Source organism: Oenanthe melanoleuca, chromosome 25 (genome assembly GCF_029582105.1).
Source record: "Oenanthe melanoleuca isolate GR-GAL-2019-014 chromosome 25, OMel1.0, whole genome shotgun sequence".
In the NCBI taxonomy this organism is placed as follows: domain Eukaryota; kingdom Metazoa; phylum Chordata; class Aves; order Passeriformes; family Muscicapidae; genus Oenanthe; species Oenanthe melanoleuca.
Window position 1 is genome coordinate 4,503,760 of NC_079358.1, and position 23,041 is coordinate 4,526,800.

The 23,041-nt window shown below is 59.5% G+C and overlaps 2 protein-coding genes and 1 long non-coding RNA gene across 4 annotated transcripts in view; 2 read left to right on the forward strand and 1 right to left on the reverse strand.

Annotated features, from left to right (window-relative positions):
* The window catches only part of LOC130263313 (plasminogen activator inhibitor 1-like), a 14,318-nt gene extending 7,340 nt beyond the window's left edge, over positions 1-6,978 (reverse strand). The window contains exons 1-7 of the mRNA XM_056510819.1: positions 6,708-6,978; positions 5,748-5,997; positions 2,921-3,115; positions 1,684-1,887; positions 1,026-1,126; positions 271-354; positions 97-180 (exon numbers count right to left, since the gene is read on the reverse strand). Coding sequence (XP_056366794.1) covers positions 97-180; positions 271-354; positions 1,026-1,126; positions 1,684-1,887; positions 2,921-3,115; positions 5,748-5,997; positions 6,708-6,978 — 1,189 coding nt within the window. The remainder of the gene's footprint in view (positions 1-96; positions 181-270; positions 355-1,025; positions 1,127-1,683; positions 1,888-2,920; positions 3,116-5,747; positions 5,998-6,707) is intronic.
* Positions 6,979-15,336: 8,358 nt separating this feature from the next.
* On the forward strand, positions 15,337-16,480 carry LOC130262952 (uncharacterized). Of its 2 annotated transcripts, none has more exons than XR_008842187.1 (3): positions 15,337-15,513; positions 15,556-15,630; positions 16,351-16,480. It is a non-coding gene; the product is annotated as an uncharacterized LOC130262952 (long non-coding RNA). The 2 variants fall into 2 exon arrangements; XR_008842188.1 differs by having other exon boundaries at positions 15,464-15,483; positions 15,514-15,630.
* A 37-nt stretch (positions 16,481-16,517) lies between these two features.
* On the forward strand, positions 16,518-22,552 carry LOC130262855 (mucin-3B-like). Its single transcript, XM_056510352.1, has 13 exons — positions 16,518-16,555; positions 17,867-17,908; positions 17,942-18,093; positions 18,202-18,309; positions 19,807-19,922; positions 20,034-20,092; positions 20,269-20,396; positions 20,480-20,545; positions 20,623-20,785; positions 21,731-21,895; positions 21,975-22,075; positions 22,161-22,219; positions 22,306-22,552. The coding sequence occupies exons 3-13, from the start codon at positions 17,985-17,987 to the stop codon at positions 22,336-22,338; spliced, it is 1,107 nt and encodes a 368-aa protein (XP_056366327.1). The 5' UTR covers positions 16,518-16,555; positions 17,867-17,908; positions 17,942-17,984; the 3' UTR covers positions 22,339-22,552.
* Positions 22,553-23,041: the final 489 nt, after the last annotated feature.

A 23,041-nucleotide genomic window follows, 5' to 3' on the forward strand; every position in this document is an offset into this window, starting at 1 on the left:
CCCCCAAATCCCTGAAACCCCAAAATCCCCCACCACCCCCCAAAATCCCCCATTAACCCCCCAAAACCCCCAAAATCCCCCAAAATCCCCCCAAACCTGTGGGGTGGTGCCGGACGAGGAAGAGGAAGGGATGATCCAACACGATTTCGGGGGGGGCCATGCGGGAATAAACCACGGCAGCTGCGGGGGGGGATGGACAGTGAGACACCCCAAAAATGTCACCAAAGTGTCCCCAAACCCACCCCCCGGGTGTCCCCAAGTGTCACCAACCTGAGGCCGAGGCCACCTCGGTGCCGTTCTCGGTCACCTCCATGCGAACCCTCTGCAGCACCTGGCCCAGCACCAGCGGCTCAGCTGGGGACAGAGGGGACACTGGGGACACTGGGGACATTGGGGACATTGGGGACATTGGGGGGATTGGGGGGATTGGGGACATTGGGGACATTGGGGGGATTGGGGGGATTGGGGACATTGGGGGGATTTGGGACATTGGGGACATTGGGGACATTGAGGACATTGGGGACATTGGGGGGACATTGGGGACATTGGGGACACTGGGGACATTGAGGACATTGGGGGGACATTGGGGACATTGGGGACAGAGGGGGAGATTGGGGGGATTGGGGACACTGGGGACATTGGGGACACTGGGGACACTGGGGACATTGGGGGGATTGGGGGGATTGGGGACATTGGGGACATTGAGGACATTGGGGGGACATTGGGGACATTGGGGACATTGGGGACACTGGGGACATTGAGGACATTGGGGGACATTGGGGACATTGGGGACATTGGGGACATTGGGGACATTGGGGACATTGGGGGGATTGGGGACATTGGGGACACTGGGGGACATTGGGGACATTGGGGACATTGGGGGGACATTGGGGACATTGGGGGGACATTGAGGACATTGGGGACATTGGGGACACTGGGGACATTGGGGACAGAGGGGACATTGGGGACACTGGGGACATTGGGGACATTGGGGACACTTTGGGGACACTGGGACACGCTGTTACCTGTGGCCGGGCTGAACTCGGCTCTCTGGGGGTCGAACAGGTCCCGGACCCCCAAGGACTGGAGGGGACCCCGCAGGTCCCAGGAGGAGTCGATGGAGAAACTGGGGGGGAGGGGAGGGGTCAGCGGGGGTGTCCCCAGTGTCCCCAATGTCCCCAATGTCCCCAGTGTCCCCAATGTCCCCAATGTCCCCAGTGTCCCCAATCCCCCCAATGTCCCCAATGTCCCCAATGTCCCCCAATGTCCCCCAATGTCCCCAATGTCCCCAATGTCCCCAATGTCCCCCAGTGTCCCCCAATCCCCCCAATGTCCCCCAATGTCCCCAATCCCCCCAATGTCCCCAGTGTCCCCAATGTCCCCAATGTCCCCAGTGTCCCCAATCCCCCCAATGTCCCCAATGTCCCCAATCCCCCCAATGTCCCCCAATGTCCCAAATGTCCCCAATGTCCCCAGTGTCCCCAATGTCCCCAATGTCCCCAATCCCCCCAATGTCCCCAATGTCCCCCAATGTCCCCAATGTCCCCAATGTCCCCAATGTCCCCAATGTCCCCATTCCCCCCAATGTCCCAAATGTCCCCAATGTCCCCAATCCCCCCAATGTCCCCCAATGTCCCCAATGTCCCCCAATCCCCCCAGTGTCCCCGCTGTCCCCGCGCTCACCGGGGCAGCACCACCACGCGGGGGGGGGCGGGGCTCAGCGCTGTCACCCAGCCGGTGACAGTCGCCGCGCGCAGCAGCGGCCGCAGGGTGACAATGGGGACGTGTCGCTGCTCGGGCGCCACCAGCAGCAGCGCCACCTCCCCCCCCCCGCGAACGGCAGCTCGGTCACCGTGAAGGGGACACCGGCCGGGGACACGAACCGGCCTGCGGGGACACGGGGGGTCAGCGGGGGGGGACAGGGGGTGACAGGGGGTGACATCGGGGAGGGACATTGGGGGGACACGGGGACAGCGGGGGACACTGGGAGGGACACGGGGGGACACAGGTGACATTAACGACGCACAGGTGACAATGAGGTGACACACAGGTGTGACACAATTGACACTGAGGTGACACAGGTGACACGGGTGTGACACGGGTGACACACAGGTGTGACACACAGGTGTGACACACAGGTGACAATGAGGTGACACAGGTGTGACACACGTGTGACACGGGTGCGACACGGGTGTGACACAGGTGACAATGAGGTGACACAGGTGTGACACACAGGTGACACACATGACACACAGGTGTGACACAGGTGTGACACACAGATGACACAGGTGACAATGAGGTGACACAGGTGTGACACATGTATGACACGGGTGCGATACGGGTGTGACACAGGTGACACACAGATGACACAGAGATGACACAGGTGACAATGAGGTGACACAGAGGTGACACAGGTGACACACAGGTGACACAGGATGTGACACAGGTGACACAGGTGACACAGGTGTGACACAGGTGTGACACAGGTGACAATGAGGTGACACAGGTGTGACACACATGACACACACAATGAGGTGACAATGAGGTGACACAGGTGACACAGCTGACACACAGGTGACACAGGTGACAATGAGGTGACACAGGTGTGACACAGGTGTGACACAGGTGACACACATGACACACAGGTGACACAGGTGTGACACACATAACACAAAGGTGACACAGGTGTAGACACAGATGACACACAGATGACACACAGGTGACAGAGGTGACAGAGGTGACACAGGTGTGACACACATGACACACAGGTGACACAGGTGACACACAGGTGACACAGGTGTGACACAGGTGACACACAGGTGACACAGGTGTGATACACATAACACAAAGGTGACACAGGTGACACACATGACACACAGGTGTGACACACAGGTGTGACACGGCCGCCACCATCGCTCACCGCAGCGCACGCGCCCCTCCCCCGCCACCATCGTCGCCGTCCCCTCGCCGCCGTCCCCGCGCAGGAACGGGCGCGGCCGCGCGGCCCCGGCGGCGAACGGGACCCCCCAGGACCCCCGGAAGGACTCGGCGGCGGCCACCAGCAGGCGCGTGGCGGCGGCCACCGCCCCGGGGGACACCAGCTCGGCCACCAGCCCTGCGGGTGGGGACAGCGTTGGAACCCGGAAAATAGCATTGGGTCAAAAAAAATCACATTGGAAATGAAATAAACACATTGGAATAAAAAATATCACATTGGAGTGAAATAATCACATTGGAATGAAATAATCACATTGGAAATGAAATAAACACATTGGAATGAAATAATATCACTTTAGAATGAAATAATTATATTGGAATGAAAAAATTACATTGGATCAAAAAAATATCACATTGGAATAAAAGAATCACATTGGAATGAAAAAATATCATTGGATCAAAAAAAATCACATTGGAATGAAATAATATCACATTGGATCAAAAAAAAATCACATTGGAATGAAATAATATCACATTGGAATGAAATAATATCACATTGGAATCAAAAAATATCACATTGGAGTGAAATAATCACATTGGAACCCAAAAAATAGCATTGGATCAAAAAAAAAAAAAAAAATCACATTGGAAATGAAATCATTACATTGGAATGAAAAAATATCACATTGGAGTGAAATAATCACATTGGAACCCAAAAAATACCATTGGATCAAAAAAAAAAAAAAAAAAAAATCGCATTGGAAATGAAATAATTACATTGGAATGAAAAAATATCACATTGGAATAAAAAAATATCACATTGGAATAAAATAATTACATTGGAATGAAAAAATATCACATTGGAAATGAAATAATTACATTGGAAATGAAATAATCACATTGGAATACAAAAAATACCATTGGATCAAAAAAAAAAAAAAAATCACATTGGAAATGAAATCATTACATTGGAATGAAAAAATATCACATTGGAGTGAAATAATCACATTGGAACCCAAAAAATACCATTGGATCAAAAAAAAAAAAAAAAAAAAATCGCATTGGAAATGAAATAATTACATTGGAATGAAAAAATATCACATTGGAGTGAAATAATCACATTGGAATAAAATAATTACATTGGAATGAAAAAATATCACATTGGAAATTAAATAATCACATTGGAACCCAAAAAATACCATTGGATCAAAAAAAAAAAAAAATCACATTGGAAATGAAATAAACACATTGGAATAAAAAAATATCGCACTGGAATAAAAAAAATATCACATTGGAATAAAAAAATATCATTGGAAATGAAAAAAAAATCACATTGGAATAAAATAATCCCATTGGAATAAAATAATCCCATTGGATCAAAAAAATATCACATTGGATCAAAAAAAATCACATTGGAAATGAAATAAACACATTGGAATAAAAAATATCACATTGGAGTGAAATAATCACATTGGAAATGAAATAATCACATTGGAATAAAAAAATATCACATTGGAATAAAAAAATATCATTGGAAACGAAAAAAAATATCACATTGGAATAAAATAATTACATTGGAATAAAAAATCACATCGGAATGGAATAATCACATTGGAATGAAAAAATCACATTGGAATAAAAAAATATCACATTGGATCAAAAAAAAAAATCACATTGGAATAAAATAATTACATTGGAATAAAATAACTACATTGGAATAAAAAAATATCACATTGGAATAAAAAAATATCATTGGAAACGAAAAAAAAATCACATTGGAATAAAATAACTACATTGGAATAAAATAATCACATTGGATCAAAAAAATATCACATTGGATCAAAAAAATATTACATTGGAATAAAATAATCACATTGGATCAAAAAAAATATCACATTGGGATAAAATAATTACATTGGAATAAAAAAATCACATTGGAATAAAAAAATATCATTGGAAATGAAAAAAAATCATTGGAATAAAATAATCACATTGGAATAAAAAAAAATATCACATTGGAATAAAAAAATCACATTGGATCAAAAAAAATCACATTGGGATAAAATAATCCCATTGGAATAAAATAATCCCGTTGGAACTGAAAAAATATCATTGGATCAAAATAATCCCATTGAGCCCAAAAAAAGGGGTCGCCCCCCATTTCCCCCTCCCCAAATGGGATCCGCCCCCATCGCCCCCTCCCCAAATCCGGGGGTCTCACCTCGGGTCCTCTCCCCCCATTTCCCCCTCCCCAAATGGGATCCGCCCCCCTCGCCCCCTCCCCAAATCCCCCCGGGGGTCTCACCGCCGCTCCCCTCCCCATTTCCCCCTCCCCAAATCCCCCCGGGGGTCTCACCTCGGGTCCCTCCCCCCCAATTTCCCCCTCCCCAAATCCGGGGGTCTCACCCCTTGTCCTCTCCCTGGCCCAGGCGTTCAGGCCCCTCCTCGCCCCCTCCCCAAATGGGATCCCCCCCATTTCCCCCTCCCCAACCCCGGGGGTCTCACCGCGGGTCCTCTCCCCCCCCATTTCCCCCTCCCCAAATCCCCCCGGGGGTCCCACCGCGGGTCCTCCCTCCCCATTTCCCCCTCCCCAACCCCGGGGGTCTCACCCCTTGTCCTCTCCCTGGCCCAGGCGTTCAGGGCCCTGCTCGCCCCCTCCCCAAATGGGATCTCCCCCATTTCCCTCTCCCCAAATCCCGGGGGTCTCACCTCGGGTCGCTCCCCTCCCCATTTCCCCCTCCCCAAATGGGATCCCCGCCCCATTTCCCCCTCCCCAAATGGGATCCCCCCCCATTTCCCCCTCCCCAGACCCGGGGGTCTCACCCCTTGTCCTCTCCCTGGCCCAGGCGTTCAGGGCCCTGCTCGCCCCCTCCCCGTTCCCGAGCTCCAGCCGGCCGAGGCTCCGCGGTCCCAGCGCCCGCAGCAGCCGCGCCACGAACCGCGGCCTCAGGGCGACCCCGCGGGCCACGAACAGCCCCTGGGCCACCGCCAGCCCCCGGCGCTCGCCACCGGCCCGCAGCGACCCCAGCAGCGCCCGCAGCTCGGCCGCGACCCCCGGGGCTGCGGGAAACACAGTCAGGGGGGCGGGCGTGGGGGACAATTGGGGGGATTGGGGACATTGGGGGGATTGGGGACATTGGGGGGATTGGGAACATTGGGGGATTTGGGGGAGGTGGGGGGGGTTCGGGACATTTGGGACATTGGGGGGATTTGGGAGGATTTGGGACATTGGGGACACTGGGGACATTGGGGACATTGGGGGGATTTGGGGACAGTGGGGACACTGGGGGACATTGGGGGGATTGGGGGGATTTGGGACATTGGGGGACATTGGGGACATTGGGGGACATTGGGGGACATTGGGGACATTGGGGACATTGGGACATTGGGGACATTGGGGGGACATTGGGGACATTGGGGGACACTGGGGGCATTTGGGGATATGCGACCATCCCCCCCATGGTGGGGACAGAGACCCCAAAATGTCCCGTATGGGGACGGGGACCCGTGACCCGCCCCCCTCCACACCCACAATGTCCCCTTACATGGGGACAATGACCCCAAAGTGTCCCTAATGGGGACAAGGACCCCAAATCCCCCCATCAATGGGGACAAAGACCCCAAATCCCCCCCTCGATGGGGACAAGGACCCCCAAAACGTCCCCAACTGGGACAAGGACCCCAAATCCCTCCCTCAATGGGGACAAGGACCCCAAATCCCACCCCAGTTGTGACAGTGTCCCCGCCCTGTCCCCGCCCTGTCCCCTCACCGTCCATGCTGAGGCCGCTCGCCGCCTCCAGCTGCCGCCGGCCGCTCCCGGCCGTGGCCACCTGCAGGGCCACCAGCACCGAGGTGGCCCCGAGGGGCGCGAACGCGGCGTTGGTGTCACCGCGGGCTCCCAGCGCCGCCCGGAACAGCCGCAGCCCGAAATCTGTCACCAGCTGCGACACCCGGCCCGGCTCTGGGGACACCGAGCCCGCCAGGGACAGCAGCGACAGCAGCGACAGCGGCGACAGCGGCGACAGCGGGGACACACGCATCCTGGAGGGACATGGGAACAGTGGGGGGGACATTGGGGACAGTGGGGACAGTGGGGACAGTGGGGACAGTCCCAGTCCCGGTTCCGATCCCGGTCCCATCCCAGTCCCAGTCCTGGTCCCAATCCCAGTCCCAGTCCCAGTCCCAGTCCCAGTTCCATCCCAGTCCCGGTCCCAGTCCCAGTCCCAGTCCCGGTCCCAGTCCCAGTCCCATCCCATCCCAGTCCCATCCCAGTCCCGGTTCCGCTGCCCTCTCACCTCTCCGGTCTCGGTTCCGGTTCTGCTGTCCCACAATCAGCTCCGGGTTTGGTCCCGGTGTCCCGGTACCGGTCCTGGTCTCACTCCCGGTGTCCCGATCCCGGTCCCGGTGTTTTAATCCCGGTCCCGGTGTCCCAGTTCTGGTCCTGATGTCCCGATGTCCTGATCCAGATCCCGAAGTTCCGGTCCCGTTCCCACTGTCCCGGTCCCATTCCCGGTCCCGTTCCCCCTGTCCCGGTCCCGTTCCCCGTCCCGGTACGTTCCTACTGTCCCGTTCCCACTGTCCCGGTATCCGATGTCCCATTCCCGGTCCCGGTGTTCTGATCCCAGTCCCGGTCCTGTTCCCACTCTCCCGGTCCTTTCCCGGTACCTCCCGTTCCCACTGTCCCGGTCCCGTTCCCAGTCCCGTTCTCACTGTCCCGGTCCCGTTCCAGATGTCTCGTTCTCTTTCCCGGTCCCGTTCCCGTTCCCGCTCTCCCAGTCCTCTTCCCGATGTCCCGGTGGAGTCCCGGTCCCGGTCCCGTTCCCGTTGCCCCCTTTCTGGTCCGGTCTGAGTCCCGGTCCCACTGTCCCGATCCCAGTCCCGTACCCGCTGTCCCTGTCCCGTTCCCGGTCCTGTCCCGGTTCCGTACCCTCTGTCCCGTTCCTGCTGTCCCGTTCCCGGTTCCGTTCCCACTGTCCCGGTTCCGTACGCGCTGTCCCGGTCCCAGTCCCGTTCCCACTGTCCCGGTACCTTTCCCACCGTCCCGTTCCCGTTCCCGGTCCCGTTCCCTGTTCCGCTCCCATTCCCGGTCCAGTCCCGGTCCCGTACCCGCTGTCCCTGTCCCGGTCCCGTTCCCGTTCCCGGTACCTTTCCCACCGTCCCGTTCCCGTTCCCGGTCCGGTCCCGGTCCCGTACCCTGTCCCGTTCCCGTTCCCTGTCCCGTTCCCGGTCCGGTCCCGTTCCCGGTCCTGTCCCGGTTCCGTACCCGCTGTCCCGTTCCCGCTCCCGTTCCCGTTCCCGGTCCTGTCCCGGTACCTTTCCCGCTGTCCCGGTTCCGTACCCGCTGTCCCGTTCCCGGTCCGGTCCCTTTCCCGGTCCTGTCCCGGTTCCGTACCCGCTGTCCCGTTCCCGCTCCCGTTCCCGTTCCCGGTCCTGTCCCGGTACCTTTCCCGCTGTCCCGTTCCCGTTCCCGGTCCCGTTCCCGGTCCTGTCCCGGTTCCGTACCCGCTGTCCCGTTCCCGGTCCTGTCCCGTTCCCGGTCCTGTCCCGGTACCTTTCCCGCTGTCCCGGTTCCGTACCCGCTGTCCCGTTCCCGGTCCTGTCCCGTTCCCGTTCCCGTTCCCGGTCCGGTCCCGGTCCGGCTCTGCCCCGCCCCCGCCCCCCGCGGTTCCTTTAAAGGGCGGGGTGGGAGGGGGGGAGGGGGGGACAAGGGGGGGGGATTTCCATCGGTGTCCCCCTGTGACGTCACCACCCACACGTGTCCCCTGTCCCTTCCCGTGACCCCTCCGTGACCCCGCTGATGTCCCAAATGTCCGCAATCCCCACAATGTCCCCCGGTGTCCCCAGTGTCCCCCCCCCGTGTCCCCGTGTCCCTCTCCCATGTCCCCGTGTCCCCCCCGTGTCTCCCCCATGTTCCCAATGTCCCCCCCCATGTCCCCCCCGTGTCCCCAATGTCCCCCCCCGTGTCCCCAGTGTCCCCCCCGTGTCCCGTGTCCCCCCCTCGCTGTCACCCCGGGGTGACGCCAGGGCCCCTTCCTGCGGGGTGACGTGGTGACATTGCGGTGACACTGCGGTGGCACTGGGGTGGCACTGGGGTGACACTGGGGTGACACTGGGGTGACACCGGGGTGACACTGGGGTGACATCGGGGACACAGCGGGGGAATTGGGGTCAGGGGTCTGTTCCAGCGCCCCACAGACCCCATAGACCCCTATAGAACCCTATAGAACCCTATAGAACCCTATAGAATCCCACAGAACCCTATAGAATCCCATAGAACCCTATAGACCCCTATAGAACCCCCCACACTCCCACAGACTCCCTATACAACCCCATAGACCCCATAGAACCCCATAACCCCCTATAGAACCCTATAGACTCCTCTAGAACCCCATAGAGCTCCACAGACCCCTATGGAACCCCACAGACCCCATAGAGCCCTATAGAACCCCATAGCTCCCCTACAGACCCCATAGAGCCCTATAGAACTCTATAGAATCTTATACAACCCCATAGACCCGTATAGAACCCTATAGAATCCCATAGAACTCCATAGACCCTATAGAATCCTATAGACCTCTATAGAACCCCATAGAACCCTATAGAACCCTATAGAACCCCATAGCTCCCCTACAGACCCCACAGACCCCATAGAACCCCACAGACCCCTATAGAACCCCGTGGAATCCTATAGAAACCCATAGAACCCTATAGAACCTATAGAATCACATAGACCCCTATAGAACCCATAACCGTCCTATAGAATCCCATATTCCCCTATAGATCCCATAACCACCCCATAGACCCCTATGGACCCCTATAGAATCCCATAATCCCCTATAGAACCTCACAGACCCCTATAGAACCCTATAGACCCCTATAGAATCCCATATTCCCCTATAGATCCCATAATCCCCCCATAACCCCCTATAGAATCCTATGGACCCCTATAGAACCCCATAGACCCCTATAGAATCCCATAATCCCCTATAGACCCCATAACCCCCAAAACCCCTCAGGAAAAATCCCTTTTTTCCCTCTTTTTAAAAATTTTTAGTATTTTTTTTTTTCTGGCGCCTTTTTCCCCCTTTTTTTTTTCTCTTTTTATTTTTTTTTCTTTTTTTCTCCTGGCGCCTTTTTTTTTCTTCTTTTATTTTTTTAATTTTTTTTTTAACCCTGACGCTTTTTTTTTTTTTTTCCCTTTTTTCCCCTTTTTTTTTGCCCAAACTTGGCAGCGCTGGGGGCGCGCTGGAGGAGTCAAAGCGCAGGAATTTCCTCAGGAACCCAAACCCGCCGTTTTTCCACCCAAAATAGGAGCGGGGACGGCGATTATTCATCGTGGGGGAGGGGGAGCGTCTGGTCACGTGGGACGAGGGGGGGGGGACACGGGGACACCCCCCCTGGTGACGTCACGGGTGGGCAGAGGTGGGACCGCTCCCAAAATTAATCTAAAAATCCAGAATTTGCCAAAAATCGCCCCAAAAATCCAGAAATTCCCATAAAAATCTGATTCTCCCCCAAATTAACCTAAAAAATCCAAAAATATCCCAAAAATCCAGAACCTCCCCCCAAAAAAATCTGATCCCACAAAAATTACCCTAAAAATCCAGAATTAGACAAAAATCGCCCCAAAAATTCAGAATCTCCCCATAAAAATCTGATTTCCCCCCAAATTTCCCCTAAAAATCCAGAATTAGATAAAAATCGCCCCCAAAAATCCGGAAATTCCCCCCCAAAAAATCAGATCACCCCCCAAATTTCCCTAAAAAATCCAGAATTCGCCAAAAATCTCCCCAAAAATTCAGAATTCCCCCCCAAAAAAGTCAGATCCCTCCTAAAATTCTCCTAAAAATTCAGAATTCGCCAAAAATCCAGAAGACCCACCCCCCCAAAAAAAATCAGATCGACCCCAAAAATTCCCCCTAAAAAAATCCAGAATTCGCCAAAAATCTCCCCAAAAAATCCAGAATCCCCCCCCCAAAAAAAAAAAAAAATCTGAACCCCCTCAAAATTCCCCTAAAAAAATTCAGAATTCTCGCAAAATCCCAGAGCCCCCCCAAAAAAATTCCCCCAAAAATCCAGACCCCCCCCCACCCAGGACCCCAAATCCCACCCAGGACCCCCCAAATTCCCCCCAGGGATCCCCCAAAACCTCACCCAGGACCCTCAAATCCCACCCACGACCCCAAAATTTCCCCCAGGACCCCCCAAATCCCACCCAGGACCCCCCAAACCCCTCCCAGGACCCCCAAAATCCCCCTTGGGACCCCCCAAATTCCCCCCAGGACCCCCCAAATATTACCCAGGACCCCAAAATTTCCCCCCTGGAATCCCCAAAACCCCCTCAGGGACCCCAAATTCCCCCCCGGGACCCTCCAAATCCCCCCTGGTTCACCCCAAATCCCACCCAGGAATCCCAAATCCTCACCCAGGACCCCAAAATCCCCCCCAGGACCCCCCAAATATCACCCAGGATCCCAAAATTCCTCCCCTGGAATCTCCAAAATCCCTCCTGGTTCACCCCAAACCCCACTCAGGACCCCAAAATCCCTCCCAGGATCCCCCAAATATTACCCAGGATCCCAAAATTCCTCCCCTGGAACCCCAAAATCCCCTCAGGGACCCCAAATTCCCTCCCAGGATCCCCCAAATATTACCCAGGACCCCAAAATTCCTCCCCTGGAATCTCCAAAATCCCTCCTGGTTCACCCCAAACCCCACTCAGGACCCCAAAATCCCACCCAGGACCCCCCAAATATCACCCAGGATCCCAAAATTCCTCCCCTGGAACCCCAACATCCCCTCAGGGACCCCAAATTCCCCCCCGGGACCCTCCAAATCCCCCCTGGTTCACCCCAAATCCCACCCAGGAATCCCAAATCCTCACCCAGGACCCCAAAATCCCCCCCAGGACCCCCCAAATATCACCCAGGATCCCCAAATTCCTCCCCTGGAATCCCAAAATCCCCTCAGGAACCCCAAATCCCCCCCCGGGACCCCCCCAACCCCTCCCCAACCCCCCCGGGTGACTCATTTTGGGGTGACTCATTTTGGGGTGACTCACTCGGGTCTGGGCTCCTTCCTGTGGGGTCCCTGGGGACATGGGGGGGGGGGTCACATCCAGCTCATCCCAAATTCCTCCTGATTCACCCCAAAAACGGGCCCCAAAATCCTCCCTGCACCCCAAAAACGGAGGGGTTCACCCCAAAAAACTCCCACAGGCGCAAATCCGCTGGGATTTACCCCAAAAAAACCTGCAGGATTCACCCCAAAACTGCACGGATCCACCCCAAAACTGCACGGATTCACCCCAAATTTGCATAGATTCACCCCAAATCCACCTGGATTCACCCCAAAACCTCCAGGAGACCCCAAACCTGTCCCCGTCCCCGGCGCTGTCACCCCGCAGGGGTGTCCCGTGTCCCAAAATCCTGTGTCCCCAAATCCCTCGTTTCGTGTCCCCAAATCCCGTGTCCCCAAATCCCGTGTCCCCTCCGTGTCCCAAATCCCGTGTCCCAAAATCCCGTGTCCCATGTCCCCAAATCCCGTGTCCCAAATCCCATGTCCCAAATCCCGTGTCCCCTCCGTGTCCCAAATCCTGTGTCCCATGTCCCCAATGTCCCAAATCCCGTGTCCCCAAATCCGTGTCCCCTCCGTGTCCCAAATCCCGTGTCCCCAAAATCCTCTGTCCCCCCAGTGTCCCAAATCCCGTGTCCTGCATTCCAAACCCCGTGTTCCCATCCGGTGTCCCTTGTCCCCTGTCCCTGTCCCCATCCCCTGTCCCACCATGTCCCCTGTCCCCTGTTCCCACACCGTGTCCCACATTCCTGCCCCGTGTCCCGTGTCCCCTGCCCCGTGTCCCCTGACCCTTGTCCCCTCTCCCACGTCCTGACCCTTGTCCCCTGTCCCGCATCCTCACCCCGTGTCCTTTGTCCCCTGTCCCAAGTCCTGGCCCGTCCCTGTCCCCTGTGCCACACCCTGATCCTGTCCCCACGTCCTGACCCAGTGTCCCACATCCCCATCCCACGTCCCCCCCAATTCCCAAAATCCCCGTGTCCCACCGTGTCCCCTGACCCCGTGTCCCTGTGTCCTGTCCCGCGTCCCGTGTCCCCTGTCCCACATCCCTGTTCCGTGTCCCACCGTGTCCCCTGTCCCACGCCCTGTCCCCGTGTCCCTGTGTCCTGTCCCGTGTCCCTTGTCCCCTGTCCCACGCCCTGACCCCGTGTCCCTGTGTCCTGTCCCCACCCCCTGTCCCCTGTCCCACATCCTAATCCCGTGCCCCACATCCCTGCTCCGTGTCCTATATCCCATCCCCTGCCCCTTGTCCCCTGTCCCACGCCCTGACCGTGTCCTGTCCCGTGTCCCCTGTCCCATGTCCCCACTCCGTGTCCCACCGTGTCCCCTGTCCCCATCCCCTGCCCCGTGTCCCTTGTCCCACATCCCTGCTCCGTGTCCTATATCCCATCCCCTGACCCCTTGTCCCCTGTCCCACGCCCTGACCGTGTCCTGTCCCGTGTCCCCTGTCCCGTGTCCCCACTCCTTGTCCCACCGTGTCCCCTGTCTTCATCCCCTGTCCCCTGTCCCTTGTCCCACATCCCTGCTCCGTGTCCTATATCCCATCCCCTGTCCCGTGTCCCCTGTCCCACGTCCCCACTCCTTGTCCCACCGTGTCCCCTGTCCCACTCCCTGACCCCGTGTCCCTGTGTCCTGTCCCCATCCCCTGTCCCCTGTCCCCTGTCCCTCTCCCCTGTCCCCTGTCCTCTCCCCTGTCCCCTGTCCCATCCCCTGTCCCATCCTCTGTCCTCTCCCCTGTCCTCTCCCCTGTCCCCTGTCCTGTCCCCTGTCCCCTGTCCTGTCCCCTGTCCTGTCCCCTGTCCTGTCCCCTGTCCTGTCCCCTGTTCCCTGTCCCCTGTCCCTGTCCCATCCTCTATCCTGTCCCCTGTCCTGTCCCCTGTTCCCTGTCCCTGTCCTGTCCCCTGTCCCTGTCCCATCCTCTCCCCTGTCCCCTGTCCCGTCCCCTGTCCCCTGTCCTGTCCTCTCCCCTGTCCCTGTCCTGTCCCCTGTCCCCTGTCCCTGTCCCATCCTCTCCCCTGTCCTGTCCCCTGTCCCTGTCCCTTGTCCCTGTCCTGTCCCCTGTCGCCACCTCCCCGCCCCGACCGGAGCAGCGCACGCGGCCTCGGCCACACCCGGCCCCGCCCTTGGGGACAGCGGGATGTGCCCTGAGGAGCCTCCCGGACCTGGGGGAATGGCACCGGCTGGCAGCAGTGACACCAGAGTGACACCGGAGTGACACCAGAGTGACACTGGAATGGCACCGGCTGGCAGCAGTGACACCAGAGTGACACCAGAGTGACACCAGAGTGACACTGGAATGGCACCGGCTGGCAGCAGTGACACCAGAGTGACACCAGAGTGACACCAGAGTGACACTGGAATGGCACCGGCTGGCAGCAGTGACACCAGAGTGACACCGGAGTGACCCCAGAGTGACACCAGAGTGACAGAGTGACACCAGAGTGACACTGGAATGGCACCGGCTGGCACCAGTGACACCAGAGTGACAGCAGAATGACACCGGAGTGACACCAGTGACACCAGAGTGACAGAGTGACACCAGAACACCAGTGACACCAGAGTGACACCAGTGACACCAGAGTGACACCAGAGTGACACCAGTGACACCAGAGTGACAGAGTGACACCAGAACACCAGTGACACCAGAGTGACACCAGTGACACCAGAGTGACAGACTGACACCAGAACACCAGTGACACCAGAGTGACACCAGTGACACCAGAGTGACACCAGAGTGACACCAGTGACACCAGAGTGACATCGAAATGACACCAGAACACCAGTGACACCAGAGTGACACCAGTGACACCAGAGTGACAGACTGACACCAGAACACCAGTGACACCAGAGTGACACCAGTGACACCAGAGTGACACCAGAGTGACACCAGTGACACCAGAGTGACAGACTGACACCAGAGTGACACCAGAAAGGCACCAGAGTGACACCGAAATGACACCAGTGACACTAGTGACACCAGAGTGACACCAGAGTGACACCAGAGCACCAGTGACACCAGTGACACCAGTGACACCAGAGTGACACCAGTGATACCAGAGTGACACCAGTGACACCAGAGTGACACCAGAGTGACACCAGAGTGACACCAGAGTGACACCAGTGACAGCAGAGTGACACCAGAAAGGCACCAGAGTGACACCGAAATGACACCAGTGACACCAGAGTGACACCAGAGTGACACCAGAGTCACGCCAGTGACAGCAGGGTGACACCAGGCGTCCCACGTGCCGGGACGAGGGCGGTGCCACCGTCACCGCGTCCCTGCCACCTGCGGCTCCGCTTTGTCCCCTCCCGGTTTTTATGGCGACCAAAGGTCCCCTCGGGGTGTCCCGCGTGTCCCCAGTCCCGCGGCGCCCGCGCTCGGGGACAGATCCGGGTCCCTTCGGGTGTCCCCAACGCCGCCACCCGCGCTCGGGGACAGTCCCGCGTGTCCCTCCCGCGCTCGGGGACAGGTCCTGGTGTCACCCCGCCCTCGGGGACAGGTCCTGGTGTCACCCCGCGCTCGGGGACAGTCCTGGGGACAGGTCCTGGTGTCACCCCGGCCATGGGGGCTCGGCGGCTCTGGGCGCTCTGCGCCTGCGTCCTGCTCGTCTGCTCAGGTGGGACCGGGGGGCTGCGGACCCCTCCCCAACCCCGGGGACCCCTCCCCAACCCCGGGGACATTGGGGACCCCTCCTCAACCCTGGGGACCCCTCCCCAACCCCGGGGACATTGGGGACCCCTCCTCAACCCTGGGGACCCCTCCCCAACCCCGGGGACATTGGGGACCCCTCCCCAACCCTGGGGACCCCTCCTCAACCCCTCCCCAACCCCAGGGACATTGGGGACCCCCTCCTCAACCCTGGGGACATTGGGGACCCCTCCTCAACCCTGGGGACCCCTCCCCAGCCCTGCTGGCATTGGGGACCCCCTCCCCAGTCCCGGGGGTCCGGGGGTGTTTGGGGAGGGGGTTCAGTGGAGGTTTTGGGTTTTGGGATCCAGCGGGGGGTGTCGTGACCCAGCTGGGGGGTCTCGGGGAATTTTTGGGGAAACGAGGACGGGGCTTTGGGGGGACGCGGGTCTGTTGTGGGTGGGGGTCTCTGGGGGGGGTCCGGGGGTCTCTGGGAGGGTCCGGGGAGGGTCTCTGAGGGGGTCTGGGGGTCTCTGGGAGGGTCCGGGGGGGTCTCTGAGGGGGTCTGGGGGTCTCTGGGCTGGGGGGGCTCTGCAGGATCTGGCGGCCCGGGGGGTTTTGGGGGGTGTGGGCGGGGGTCACACAGGGCGGGGCGTGGCCACCAGCGGGGGCGAGTCCCGAGCCAACGTGGCCACCGCCGCTCCGGCAGGGAACGCAGCGGGGGCCGGCGAGTGGGAGACCTCGGGGGATGGCCCAAACACGACCCCCGTGGCCACCACGGTGACAAACGACTGGGAGATCTCGGGTGATGACTCCCCCACCACCACGACCCCCGTGGCCACCACCACGACCCCCGTGGCCATCACGGTGACAAACGACTGGGAGATCTCGGGTGACGACTCCCCCACGACCACCAGACCCGTGGCCACCACCACGACCCCCGTGGCCACCACGGTGACAAATGACTGGGAGATTTCGGGTGACGACTCCCCCACGACCCCCAGACCCGTGGCCACCACCACGACCCCCGTGGCCACCACGGTGACAAATGACTGGGAGATTTCGGGTGACGACTCGCCCACGACCCTCGTGGCCACCACCACGACCCCCGTGGCTACCACTGCTGCAGAAGGGACCCCAACACCCACAAACGACTGGGAGATCTCGGGTGACGACGCCCCCACGACCACCAGACCCGTGGCCACCACCACGACCCCCGTGGCCACCACAGTGACACATGACTGGGAGATTTCGGGTGACGACTCCCCCACGACCCCCGTGGCCACCACCACGACCCCCGTGGCCACCACAGTGACACATGACTGGGAGATTTCGGGTGATGACTCGCCCACCACCACGACCCCCGTGGCCACCACCACGACCCCCGTGGCCACCACGGTGACAAACGACTGGGAGATCTCGGGTGATGACTCCCCCACGACCCCCATGGCCACCACCACGACCCCCGTGGCTACCACTGCTGCAGAAGGGACTCCAACACCCACAAACGACTGGGAGATTTCGGGTGATGACTCCCCCACGACCCCCAGACCCGTGGCCACCACCACGACCCCCGTGGCCACCACTGCTCCGGAAGGGACCCCAACACCCACAAACGACTGGGAGATCTCGGGTGACGACTCCCCCACCACCACGACCCCCGTGGCCACCACCACGACCCCCGTGGCCACCACGGTGACACATGACTGGGAGATCTCGGGTGACGACTCCCCCACCACCACGACCCCCGTGGCCACCACCACGACCCCCGTGGCCACCACGGTGACAAATGACTGGGAGATTTCGGGTGACGACTCCCCCACGACCCCCAGACCCGTGGCCACCACCACGACCCCCGTGGCTACCACGGTGACAAATGACTGGGAGATCTCGGGTGATGACTCCCCCACGACCCCCGTGGCCACCACCACGACCCCCGTGGCCACCACTGCTGCAGAAGGGACCCCAACACCCACAAATGACTGGGAGATTTCGGGTGACGACTCCCCCACGACCACCAGACCCGTGGCCACCACCACGACCCCCGTGGCCACCACGGTGACAAATGACTGGGAGATTTCGGGTGATGACTCGCCCACGACCCCCATGGCCACCACCACGACCCCCGTGGCCACCACTGCTGCGGAAGGGACCCCAACACCCACAAACGACTGGGAGATCTCGGGTGACGACTCCCCCACGACCACCCCCACGCCCCCCACGCTCCCCACGACCACCCCCACCCTGCCCTCCACCTTGTCGACCACCTGGACTGGCGCCACCCTCACGCCCCCCACGACCACCCCCGTGTCCACAACCCCCACTGACCCTTTGACCACCCCCATGTCCACAACCCCCACGCCCCCCACGCCCCCCAAGACCACCCCCACGCCGCCCCCCACGCCCCCCACCTCCTCTCCCACCGGCGCCACCACGGCCACCGCCAGCACGAGTGAGTCTCCCCCTTGGTGGCCCTCGCTGGCCACGCCCCCTGTCCCCGCGTGTCCCCGGCGGCTCCTGGGGGTCCCCGCCACAGCCCCGTGTCCCCGTCCCCTCCCAGGTCCCTGCTTCAACGGCGGCACCTGGCAGGGTGGCCAGTGCCTGTGTCCCCACAACTTCCAAGGGGACCGGTGCCAGAACGCCAAGGACGCCGTGGAGGTGGAAAACGGTAGGGGAGCGGCCCGTGGCGCCCTGGGGTGGCCACCGGGCCCGGGCTGAGGCCACCGCTGGGGGATTGGGGCCACTGGGAGGGTGTGAGGTGGGATTTGGGCCACCATGGGGGGATTGAGGCCAACATGGAGGGATTTGGGCTACCATGGAGGGACTGGGACAACCACAGGGGGATTTGGGCCACCTCAGAGGGAATGGGGTAACCATGGAGGGATTTGGGCTACCGTGGAGGGGTTGGGGCAACCACAGGGGGATTTGGGCCACCTCAGAGGGAATGGGGCCACCTCAGAGGGATTGGGGCAACCATGGAGGGATTTGGGCCACCATGGAGGGATTTGGGCTACTGTGGGGTGATTGGGGCCACCACAGAAGGATTGGGGCCACCTCAAAGGGATTTGGGCCACCATGGAGGGGTTGGGGCCACCATGGAGAGATTTGGGCTACCATGGGGGGATTTGGGCTACCTTGGAGGGGTTTGGGCCACTTCAGAGGGATTTGGGCCACCATGGGGGGATTGGGGCAACCATGGGGGGATTTGGGCCACCACAGAAGGATTGGGGCCACCTCAGAGAGATTTGGGCCACCTCAAAGGGATTTGGGCTACCATGGAGGGATTGGGGCAACCACAGGGGGATTTGGGCCACCTCAGAGGGAATGGGGCCACCTCAGAGGGATTGGGGCAACCACAGGGGGATTTGGGCCACCTCAGAGGGAATGGGGCCACCTCAGAGGGATTGGGGCAACCATGGGGGGATTTGGGCCACCATGGAGAGATGTGGGCTACCATGGAGGGGTTGGGGCCACTTCAGAGGGATTTGGGCCACCATGGAGGGGTTGGGGCAACCATGGAGGGGTTGGGGCCACCAAGGAAGAATTGGGGCCACCTCAGAGAGATTGGGGCCACGATGGAGAGATTTGGGCTACCTTGGAGGGGTTTGGGCCACCTCAAAGGGATTTGGGCTACCATGGAGGGGTTGGGGCCACCATGGAGGGGTTTGGGGCAACCATGGGGGGATTGGGGCCACCACAGAAGGATTGGGGCCACCTCAGAGAGATTTGGGCCGCCATGGAGAGATTTGGGCCACCATGAGGGGATTGGGGCAACCATGGGGGGATTGGGGCAACCATGGAGAGGTTTGGGCCACCATGGGGGGATTGGGCCACCATGGGGGGATTTGGGCCACCTCAGAGGGGTCAATCAGGGGACAGGGCCACCGAGGAGGGACCAGCTGGGGATTGGGGTCACCTCAGAGGGATTGGGGCCACCAAGGAGGGATTGGGGCCACCACGGAGGGACCAGCTGGGGATTTGGGCCACCACGGAGGGATTGACCCCGGGGTGAGTTTTGGGGTCACCACACCAGCGGGGTGACCCCGGCGAGACTGACCTGGCGCCGGGGTGGCCCCGGTGGGTCCGAGGTGGTCGCCAGGGCTGGGGTGGGGACAGGCGGGGACAGGCGGGTCCCCCCTGAGGGCGTCTCCCCTGCCGGGCGCAGCGAACGTGAGCGCCACGGTGGAGATGACGACCAAGATCGACGCCAACTTCAGCGAGGAGCTCAACGACAAATCCTCGGAGGAATACCGGAACTTCACCGGGGAGTTCCGGCGCATGGTGAGGGCTCGGCGACCTTGGGGTGACCCTGGGGTGGCCCTGGGGACAGCCCCCCGGTGGGGATGGGGGCTGTGGTGGATCTCTCCTCTCTTCTCTTGGTGCCCCCCCCAGATGTCGCAGGTTTATCGCGATATCGAGGGCTACAGCGACGTGGAGGTCAGAAAACTGAGGTGAGTCCAGGTGTGGCCCAGGTGGGGCCCTGCCCCTCTCCAGTGGGGCGATGGGACCCACGTGGGGTCGGGTTGAGGTGATTCCCTTCAAGCTTGGAGCGCCCAAGCCGCGCTGTGGGGTCCGTGGTGTGTTTCCATACTGGTCCCAGTTTGCTCCAGAACCTTCCTCCCCGCAGCAACGGCAGCATCGTGGTGGACTACGACGTCCTGCTGGTGGTCTCTGCCAGCGCCGTGGCCAACGAGACGGTGAAGAACATCTCCGAGAGCCTCGTCACCGCCGTCCAGAACTACACCGGCACCAACTGTGAGCGGCCCCGGGGGTCACCGAGCCCCTCTGGGGGTGTCCGGCCGCGGGGTCACCCACCAGCAGCTCCTTGTCCCCTCCAGGTTCCTTGTGCTTCGTCACCAACTCCACCAAGGTCCAGAACGTCACCGTGCAGGAGGTGGAAGAAGGTGAGCGACGCCCACGGGGTGTTTTGGGTGTCCCAACACCCCAAGATTTTAACCCCCCGCGCGCTCCCCACCCGCAGATGTGTGCCACTCCCAGATCCAGGAGAATTTCAGGGATTTCTACGTGCCGTACCTGACGGCGGCGGGCGTGGTCTGCATCACGCGCTGCGACGCTCGCCACGCCGACCGCTGGCCCTGCGGCTACGGCAGCTGCTCCGTGGGCGAGCGAGGGCCGCGCTGCCAGTAAGGAGCCGCTCCCCAAAAATGGGTGGGCCCCCCCCCGGAGCCGCTCCCCAAAAATGGGTGGGCCCCCCCAGCCCCCAAATCCCGTGGTTGTGGTCGCCATGAGCCGCCCACCGTGGTGATCCCGTGGTGATGGCGCAGCTGTGGCCACCACACTGCTGTGACACCCATGAGCACGGTGACACATCAGTGTGACCACTATGGCCACCATGGCCATCATGACCACCATGACCACTATGGCCACCATGGCCATCATGACCACTATGGCCACCATGGCCATCATGACCACCATGACCACTAAGGCCACCATGGCCATCATGACCACTATGGCCACCATGACCACCATGACAATACCACAACTGTGGCCACCACACTGCTGTGACACCCATGAGCACGGTGACACGTCAGTGTGACCACTATGGCCACCATGGCCATCATGACCACTATGGCCACCATGGCCACCATGACCACCATGACCACCATGACAATACCACAACTGTGGCCGCCCCACTGCTGTGACACCCATGAGCATGGTGACCCATCAATGTGACCACCATGGCCACCATGGCCACCATGACCACTATGGCCACCATGGCCACCATGACAATCCCACAACTGTGATCACCCCACTGCTGTGACCTCTGTGACCATGGTGATCCCATCAACATAACCATTATGGCCACCATGGCCACCCTGGCCACCATGACCATCATGACCACCATATCTATCATGGCCACCATGGCCACCACGACCAACATGACCACCATGGCTCCCACAATGACCCTGAATACCCATGACCACCTTGGCCACCCTATCTATCATGACCACCATGACCACCATACCATGGCCACCACGGCCACCATACCTACCATGGCCACCATGATCACCATACCATGGCCACCATGGCCACCATGGCCACCACGGCCACCACTTGCCCTCCCACAGGTGCTCGGATGAAGCAGCCTTCTGGTACCGGGACCGGTTCTGCCGCTCCCGCGTCAGCAAGGTGGCCGTGACCGCCGGCGCTTCGGTGGCCGCCCTGGTGCTGGTCACCGCCGTCTTCACCACGCTGCTGCTGCTCAACCGCCGGCGGCAGAAGGAGCGGGACAGGTACCGGTGTCACCGTGGGGCGAGCCGGGGGGGGTCCCTGGGGGTCCCGAGCCTCACGCCCGCCGCTCCCCCCGCGCAGGAACAGGATGAGGTCGCGCTCGGAGCTCTACGACAGCGACGACGGCGACTGGGACAGACCCCAGGGCTTTGCCATGCACAACCTGGCGGCCACCTGGGAGGGTAACGGGCACGGGGTGGGCACGGGGTGGGGAGGGGTCTGAGTGGCACCCCGGGGGTCCACGGCACCTCTTCTTCCACCCCGCAGACATGGAGACGCCCGGCACGAGCTACATCAACCTGGAGAGGGTGGACACCTCGAGGACGGTGGGTGACCCGGGTGTCGTCCCCCCTTTTTGTCACCTACCCCATCATCATCATCATCATCATCATCCTCTCTCCTTCCTCCCCAGATCCACTTCCGTAGACCGACCGCAGTTCCCTGAGCGGAGCCACCTGAGAGCCAGTGGGGACAGGACAGGGGGACAGGGGGACAGGTGGACACGGGGACAGGGGGGTGACAAGGAGCAGGAAGCTCCACCCTCTCCCTCCCCACGCAGTGTTTGCACACAGAACTATTTATAAATAAATACATCCTTGGTTTCGTTGCCACCCGTCCCCGTTCCTGTGCTGGGGACACCGGGTGGCCCCGTGACGAGAGCTGCTGGAAATGCGAATCGAGGGAAAACACATTTGAAACGAGGAGAGGAAATACTGGGGTGGAGTTAACGGTTAACCCAGAGATCAGAAACTGCCCTTGGGACACCCCGAGCGGTGACGTGTGTGGGAGAGCGTCCCTTGTCCCCAGGGTGCAGGGAAATGTCACCCCGGGGGTTCCAACACATCTTCCCACGGGGACAAAGGGCGCGGGGTGGCCCCAGGAGCAGGGGACAGCGAGGGTCCCGAGGCAGTGCCACCCTTGGGACAGCGAGGGGGTCTCTAGGGGTGCCACCCTTGGGACAGCGAGGGGGTCTCTAGGGGTGTCACCCTTGGGACATTGAGGGGGTCCCAAGGTGGTGCCACCCTTGGGACAGCAAGGGTGTCTCGAGGAGTGTCACCCTCGGGACAGCGAGGGTCCCGAGGCAGTGCCACCCTTGGGACAGTGACGGGGTCTCGAGGGGTGTCACCCTTGGGACAGCGAGGGGGTCC